This window comes from Colletotrichum chrysophilum, assembly GCF_026319265.1.
Source record: "Colletotrichum chrysophilum strain AFK26 chromosome Unknown scaffold_25, whole genome shotgun sequence".
NCBI lineage: Eukaryota > Fungi > Ascomycota > Sordariomycetes > Glomerellales > Glomerellaceae > Colletotrichum > Colletotrichum chrysophilum.
The window spans coordinates 81,022-89,100 of NW_026517312.1; the positions used below are offsets into that span (position 1 = coordinate 81,022).

An 8,079-nucleotide genomic window follows, 5' to 3' on the forward strand; every position below is an offset into this window, starting at 1 on the left:
TGGATGAAGCCGGTCCCCTTCCTTTGTACCGTCTCACTGCCGGATCTGCATTGCGACGGGCATTAAACGGGGGGGCAACAGGCTAGGGATGCTACGACAGATACATTGGGCGGGTTCCATTCGATGTACCTCCAATACCCATCTGCAAGAGCGCTGTGTGCTCGGTGGTAAGCCTGGGTGGATAAAACGTCTGCCAATGCACTGCACGTTCTTGCTGACGCGACTCCTTACAGCCTGCCTACGAATCCAATGCACGCACTGGACGACAGCGAGGCGGCTGTGCAGGTCTGAGTGGTGAGAATATGCCACTTCCGTCGACCGTGTGCTGTCGCTGTTTCTATCTCTGTTCCGTCCGTCGTTGAAAGGACGGAAAGGGGCCAATGAAGAATAGACAAGCGAGAGACAGGCAGGCTATCAGAAACGAGAGACACAGGAAGCTTGATGCGACAGGCATAGCAGAAGCATAGAAAAAATAAAGTGGTTGAAGAGCCGTGTTCGCGGGAATACGTAGTGCACAACTGCCAAGTTGCGACTGCGCCATGCCGCCATGCAGCCCGCCCACACGCCCGGAGCCCCACCGGGACGGGGGACGGACTGGGGGCCGCGCAACCAACAGGGTCCAAGGGCTCTGGCCTGTCCCAGTCGTTGCACTTCTGTACATCTTGTTCAGCTTTTCGTACCCAACGACGGCGAGAGGGAGCCGCAGCACACTCTGGCTGATATTCGACTGGGGGCACTGGACCGAGGCCAGCGTCGCTACCACTGTACACCATCGAACCCAGCCTCAAAAAATGCTCCATCGGCGAATACGTAAGGCGGGTAGCCACCTTCTAGAGTACCTCACCTTACATGGGGTACACACCACACCCATCTCACACGTCCAGCCTTGGCCTGGCCTTGCGAGGATGCTCCTTCGGTCCCATGCCTATTAAGACTGGGGATCCGGCACCGCTTTCACTTTTGCTTTCCCGACAGTCGAGGTCATCGCAGTCTCGTCTTGCTTCTTTTGCTCTTTAACCTTTGGCCAGCAGCTACCTGATACCCTGTCCCGCTACCTTCCATACCCTACCTGACCTTACCTCACCTGGTCGTATCCCGCCCATCCCGTTGCCCTGCTTACAACCTCTCATCACCCTCCTCCGCCGCCTCGTCTCTTGTTTCTGCTCCACGCCAACCACCTCATTGTTGCGCCTGCTGCCGATCAACCTCTCGAGACAACATACATATAAGGACCAGAGGAAGGATCCCTTTTTGGTCAACAAGGTGGTTCAAGGCCTTTCAACACTCACATACACGCATCAACACCAAAAGCAAACATCATCAACATGGTTTCCCTCCGAAGAGCGTTCGCGGCCCTCCTCGCGACGACATCTCTCGTCAACGCCCTGCCCTCGACAGTCTCCGACTCCACCACCAACTCCGCAGAATCAAACTCAACAACGGCCTGCAACAACTCCCCCTCACTATGCAGTCGCAAGTACAACAACATCACTCACATGGGCGCTCACGACAGTGCCTTCCTCCGCGACTCATCCACGTCGAACTCCATTGCAGGAAACCAGTACTACAATGCCACAGTCGCCCTCAACTCCGGCCTTCGTCTGCTGCAAGCCCAGGTCCACACCGTGAACAGCACCTCCGGCACGACCCTCGAGCTCTGCCACACCACATGCTCCCTCCTCGACGCCGGTACTCTCGAGAAGTGGCTGTCCTCTATCAAGACTTGGATGGACGCCCACGAGAACGAAGTCGTCACCATCCTCCTCGTCAACTCGGACAACCAGGCCGCCTCCGTCTTCGGCAAGGTCTTTGAGTCCTCCGGCATCTCAAAGTACGGCTACACGCCCTCCTCCTCCTCCGCCACCTCCAGCTGGCCCACCCTGCAGGAGATGATTTCGAACAACACCCGTCTCGTCACCTTCGTCGCCTCCATCACCGCGGACTCAACCTACCCCTACCTCCTCCCCGAGTTCGCCTACGTTTTCGAGACGCACTATGAAGTCACCTCCGCCTCGGGCTTCAACTGCACAATCGACCGCCCCTCAACCTACACCACCGCCTCCGCCGCCGTCTCAGCCAACATGATGCCCCTCATGAACCACTTCCAGTACCAGATCCTCACCGGCGACATCCTCATCCCGGACGTCAGCGACATCGACACCACCAACTCCGCCAGCACCTCCACCCAGGGCAACCTCGGCCTGCACGCGCAGACCTGCACTTCTCAATGGGGCAAGAAGCCGACCTTCGTCCTGGTCGACTTCTTCAACAAGGGCCCCGCCATCGACGCCGCCGACGACCTCAACGGCCTGTCGTCCAGCGACATCTCCGGTCGCAGCAGCAGCAACAGCGCCACCGCGAGCAGCGCTGGCCTCGCAGGCCGCACGCCCGGCGGCATGGAGACGGGAGCGCTCGTCGCGTTCCTGGCTGCCGCCGTGTTCCTGTTCTAGGAGGAGCGAAAGCGATTGCGAGGGTCAATGCGCCAGCATGCGACTCACTTTTTCCAATTACACTGCGTCGGGACCGGAAAATCATGGGCCTTCGTAGATTTCCTCACTCGGTCTTGTTTTACTCTCTTTCTGTCATTCGAAGCATAGCGATGGCGTTATATGGGCCGGAACACCGGCGGGAAAGGGGATTTTGTTTTTTTTCTTCACGACATCTTGTTCAACGGCCTACTGCACAGCAAAGCGTGAAACGTTCCGCTGGCGAGGAGGATACATACACATGCCCACAGTCAGGGCCACGACACATACCTATCACAGCAAAGGATTAGGATAGTTTCAGGAAAGCCCAGCACAGTACAATCATGTACTGCAGGGTCAATTTCAAAAAAGAATCAAAACGTTCAACGATAGTCATAGATTGAAAACGGTGACTGGTGAATTTGTTAATATGTGGCGATGAGAATGAAAGCCATGAGCTCATGTTGACCCCTCGTTGGACGGGTGAGCCCCGCAGTCCATTGCATCATTGGATAATGCCGCAGTAAGCTTTCGACGTCTGCCCTCACATATCACGGCGCCTTTTCCACGATTAACCTGGAAGCACTCGACAGCTATTCGCATTGTAAAACCAGAAATCTCCTCGCCGTTGCTCTCAACATATCCTTCGACATACTCACAGACACCAAGTGCCACGGACGCAAAAAGCACCACCGGCAACATGTCAACGCCGACGACGGACTACTCCAACATCCCCACCCCGGCCGCCGCCTACGCCGACTTCTGCCTCATCCCCGTCGGCACCGGCAGCGTCTCCGTCGCGAACGAGGTCGCCCAGGTCCAGCGCCTGCTCAAGGCCAGCGGGCTCAAGTACACCATGCACTCGGCCGGCACGACCGTTGGTGAGTGCCGCCCTGGTTGAAGCCCTCGGAGATGGTGTTCTCTCTCCTTCTCTGTGGTCATGTTGCGACATGAGAGCGGTAGAACCCCAACTTGCGGGGATCACTGAGAGAAACGTGGTGTGAATGATGGAGCAAGTGCAGAGCTGACAATAATCGCAGAGGGCAGCTGGGACGATGTCTTTCGCGTCATCGGCCAGGCGCACTCCCTCGTCCATCAGCAGGGCGTCGTGAGGATCCAGTCGTCGATGCGCGTCGGTTCAAGGTAAATACGTCCCGCCTCATCCAACCCTCAAATGAAGCAAGACCTGACGACGAATCAGAACGGACAAGAAGCAGTCTGCCGAGGACAAGGTGAAGCGCGTGGAGGGTATCCTGGCTGAAGACAAATAGACCAATCTTTCGAATGAAATTGATTCAAATGCATGTAAAATGATGCTTATTAAGTTATGATTGACAGATATGCTAGTTGCCTCCCCGTCGCTTTTCTTCATGGTAGTACAGTATACACCTTCATCCGCGTCCAGCCTAGATCGTGATATAGACACCGCCAGCCCCCTTTATCCCCCGTAACCCAGATACATCAGATCATGGTCTTCTTGTTCAGAACGTTACACCAAAAAGCGAGAAACTTTTTTTCGACAGCTTCCAATACGAAGGACAAAAGGTCGCTCAACCACGCATGGTCTGCTTCTTCTGGGCCTTCTTCTGCTCGCGCTCACGCTCCTTCTCGAGGTACTTCTTCTGAGCCTTGGCGTCCAGACCGCTGAGCTCGGCGTCGCGCTTGGCCTTCTTCTGCTTCTCGCGCTCAAGGGCACGCTCCTCGGCCTTCTCAGCCTCGGCAGCCTTCTTGATCTGGGCAATGTTCTCGTCGCGGATGCTGCGGACCTTGCGGAGGACCTCGGGACGGAAGTGGGCACCGGACACGAGAGCGTCGGGGATGCGGACAAAGTACTCGAAGAGGGGCACCAGAGAGTCGTAGTTGTTGTTGGAGGGGAGGCGGTAGCGCAAGAAGACGCGCTTGCGGGGGACGGTCTCCTCCAGGCTGCAGGATGTTAGCATCTAAACGCGGGAAATTGCGGCGCAGCAATGGACTCACGTGGTGGGCTTCTGAATGGGCTGGTCAGACACAATGAGGTAGTCAAACGCGTCGCCGGCGGCCTCCACGGCCTTGACGAGCTCAGGGGTCAGGAGCTGCTCAGTGATCTCGGCGCTCTCGCTCATGACGGTAACCCAGTTGGGAAGCTTGTTGTGGTCCTTGGTGAAGGTGATGGAAACATCGTAGCGATCATCGCGAACCTGCTTCATGCGGTCCTTGGAGACAATGGCCCAGACGAAGTTGTCGTACGTGCTCTTGTTATCCTTGCTGCGCAGTTCGTGGGTGCCAGGGACAGAGGGAACGGTGAGAGATTCCTTGCCGTCAAAGGGGTAGATGACAGCCTCCAGGGAGTCGTGAGGAGCCTCGACAGAGTCCATGAAGAAGCTGGAAACAGTCTCGACGATGCTCAGGGCCGGGTTGAAGCGCTTGGTAAGGCTCAACTTGACGTCCATAAAGGCAACATTCTGGCGTCCAGTGCCGTAGCTGGCGAACTCGAACAGGGACTTCTCGCGCAGAACACCATCGGTGCTCTTGGGGTCGCTGTCGACAGTCGGGTTCGGATCGAAGCCGACAGACGCGAATTCGCTCTTCAGGACCGGCGCGTGAGCAGTAGCCCAAGCCTTGGCTTTGCTACGGTTCAGACGCGAGCCGATGATGTGCAGAAGGAAGATGACGGCGCTGACGGCGAGGATGGCACCCTCAAGCTTGAACTCGTCAAGCGAGTGGCGCTCGTGGATGTTGTACCATTTCGTGTAGGGACGGGCTGTGGCAGCGGGAGCACCACCAGCAAGGCTCGCGCCGCCGGGGGCAGCAGTGAAGGAGCTGGGCGTGGGCGACGGGTCAGGAGCGCCGGCGAAGTCTGCGAAATCTGTGCGTGGTTGGAGATTGCGTCAGTTTCAATTGAGGAGGTGGAAATGTGGGTGCGGAGGGGAAAGACGTGGGTGAAGCTTTGACGTCGAGATGCAGGCATCCGGCGAGGACGAGAGAGAAATGGACGTACCAGAGTCACCGCTGGGGATTGGAGATGCAGAGGGCTTGGAACCTCCAAAGAGGCCGTTGAGGATGTTGGCCATGGTTGCGGTCGGGGATGGATGGCTGGCTGGCTGCGATGAGTTGTCAAAGGACGCAAGACTTGCAGACAGTGAAGCTGCGAGCTTGTGAGGAGGCAGATGCAGATGCGCAACGTCGCCAACGAGATGGCGAAATTAGCTAGTCGTCAGCCAGTCAAGTGGCTTCTTCTGGAAGCTGGGGCAGATGAACTGTGCTCCACACCCGCATCAATGCGGTCGAGTCCAGCTTGGCGGGTCCTAGTGGGTCTTCAGCGGCTGCGGAGTAACGTCTCTTCCGTTGAAGCTCCTGTTGTCTGGTCAACCGCATGGATTGTCAATAGATGCCAACGACGGCCATTGCGGTGTCGTACGATGAGATGCATTATCCCCCGAATTCGACGCAGATTCAACAACACGCAACATTAAAAATGGCACGCACAATAGCGAGCCGTACGTACGGCAAGACGTCGACCAAGTCAAAGGCGCGGCGCCTGTTCGGCGAGCTGCCGCAGAGTCCAGTTCGAAAGCCGCAGACGACGGTAGCAGTGGCGGTGGACTCGGATGACGATGACTCGATCATCAGGATCTCCGAGAAGCTTGACGCAGTCGCGCTTGGAGCTGAATACGACTCTTCAGAAGATGAGTTGTCGAGAGACTTTGGCTCCATCGTGGTGAAATCACCGCCAAAGCCAAAGAAGCCCGTCTCGCCAAGGAGACAGGTGCTATCCCCAAAGAAGCAAGTCCAGGAATCACCAGCACCAGTCAAGACCACAACCCCAAGGTCCAAGTCCAAGTCCTCCAAGGCTACAAAAGCTGAAAAGCCGGCATCACCAGAGCCCCAAGAAGAGCCTAAGCCCGGCTACCGCATCCTCACATGGGACGAGGTCTGCCCGCCGGGAGACACGATTGAGAAGATCGCCGAGGCCTCTTATGCCGAGGTCTACCGCGTCAGAAATGAGCGCGGCACCAGCATCATCAAGTGCATCCGTCTCGAGTCGCCCATCAAGCCACAGACCAAAGCACAGGAGCGCTCTGGTCTTGTCGACGAGGAGCCGCATTCCGAGGACGACATGCGTGGCGAGCTACAGATATCTGAGTGGCTTGCCGACATCCCGGGCTTCGTCGTGTACAAGGAGCGCTACATCGTGCAGGGCAAGGCGCCAAAGTGTCTGCTGGAGACGCATCAGGCCTTTCATCGAAAGATGAAGCGGAAGGACCCGGACAGGCTGCAGTTCTACCCGAGCCCGAGCCGGTATCTTGCCGACACGAAGTTCCTCGTCGTTGAGCTGGGCGATGCAGGCACGGCACTGGAGGACTTTGAGCTCGTGAACCAAAGTCAGCTGTGGGACATCTTCTTCCTCGTTGCTATTGCCTTGGCGAGGGCAGAAGAATTCAACTGTTTTGAGGTACGCTCGCACAACTCCTTCCTTCCCTTCGAAGACTGACAGAACCAGCATCGCGATCTTCACGAGGGCAATCTCTGCATACGGCGGACAGACGAGCCTCAAGCCCGTGGTAACAGCAAGACAGCGCCCCATTTTGGATACTCGGGGCTCGACATCACTATTCTCGACTACGGTCTCTCCCGGGCCGAGGACCTGGACATCGACGACGAGCCCATCGCGCTGGACCTCGAGAAGGAACTCGGCATCTTCACCAGCACCCACGCACCGCAGTGTAAGGTCTACCGCCAGATGCGGTCTTTCCTGATCAAGGGAGAGCGCGGGTGTCTCCCGCCAACAGCGCACAACTCGCCATACCCCAAGGCAGCGGACGGGCAGCCCCTGTCCTGGGATGTCTACGTGCCGTACACGAACGTGCTGTGGTTGGCGTATCTGTATCAGTACATGATCAAGGGCTTCAAGGGCGAGAAGAAGGATGCGGCAGAGTTCAAGAAGGCCACCAAAGAGCTCTGGAAGTACCTGGATCCCGAGGCCAAGGCCGGCACCCCGTCCTTTGGATGTGCCGCGGAGGTCGTCAGGTTTGCTGTCGAGGCCGGGTGGATAGGAGAAGAGCAGCTGTCGGGAGACACGGAGGAGAGAGAGGAGAGCATCATCCTATCTCGGGAAGAGGTGGAAGACCTCAAGAGGTCTCCGAGGAAGAGGGTGCGGTGAGGAATGTGTTTGGATATTGGGTGCATATCATTTCGTTACAGGAGCATTGGGTCGGGAGGCTGCATCAGTTGGAGCATTGGTTTTGGGTATCTACCGGAGCGGCGGTTTAGAGAGGACATGCATAGATCGTCCGATATACCCGTAGGCGTTTGCATATACAATTGCATTTAACGTGTGATTCGGAAAGGCGAGCGGCGAAGAACGAAGCCAGAATCGCAGAGTATGTGTCTAAAGTTCGCTGACTATGGTGAAAGGTAGGCACATACTCAATCAGAAACTGTGATCTGGTCAAGTACAGTTCAGTCCGTTTGACTACAAGAGTGTTTTCCTCATGAAGGGATGGAGTCTTGGGGCTATGTTCTCATGCGTGCCGCCAAAAACATCGTGTCCCATACTTTTGCTGTCTCTGGCACACTTCAGGTTTTGAAGTACATTCGAAGCAGCAGGCGATGAAAGGACCGAATCTCATGACTC

At 56.7% G+C, this 8,079-nt stretch overlaps 4 protein-coding genes across 4 annotated transcripts; 3 read left to right on the plus strand and 1 right to left on the minus strand.

Annotated features, from left to right (window-relative positions):
• Positions 1-1,325: 1,325 nt before the first annotated feature.
• Positions 1,326-2,450, plus strand: COL26b_004180 (uncharacterized protein; the record flags this gene model as incomplete). The annotated part of the gene is made up of 1 exon (XM_053177061.1): positions 1,326-2,450. The coding sequence occupies one exon, from the start codon at positions 1,326-1,328 to the stop codon at positions 2,448-2,450; it is 1,125 nt and encodes a 374-aa protein (XP_053038897.1).
• A 715-nt stretch (positions 2,451-3,165) lies between these two features.
• COL26b_004181 (uncharacterized protein) lies at positions 3,166-3,736 on the plus strand (the record flags this gene model as incomplete). The annotated part of the gene is made up of 3 exons (XM_053177062.1): positions 3,166-3,346; positions 3,506-3,608; positions 3,667-3,736. The coding sequence occupies 3 exons, from the start codon at positions 3,166-3,168 to the stop codon at positions 3,734-3,736; spliced, it is 354 nt and encodes a 117-aa protein (XP_053038898.1).
• Positions 3,737-4,015: 279 nt separating this feature from the next.
• Positions 4,016-5,515, minus strand: COL26b_004182 (uncharacterized protein; the record flags this gene model as incomplete). The annotated part of the gene is made up of 3 exons (XM_053177063.1): positions 4,016-4,388; positions 4,443-5,310; positions 5,443-5,515. 3 exons carry the CDS (start codon positions 5,513-5,515, stop codon positions 4,016-4,018), a joined length of 1,314 nt encoding a protein of 437 aa, XP_053038899.1.
• A 404-nt stretch (positions 5,516-5,919) lies between these two features.
• COL26b_004183 (uncharacterized protein) lies at positions 5,920-7,605 on the plus strand (the record flags this gene model as incomplete). The annotated part of the gene is made up of 2 exons (XM_053177064.1): positions 5,920-6,897; positions 6,946-7,605. The coding sequence occupies 2 exons, from the start codon at positions 5,920-5,922 to the stop codon at positions 7,603-7,605; spliced, it is 1,638 nt and encodes a 545-aa protein (XP_053038900.1).
• Between the last annotated feature and the right edge of the window lie 474 nt (positions 7,606-8,079).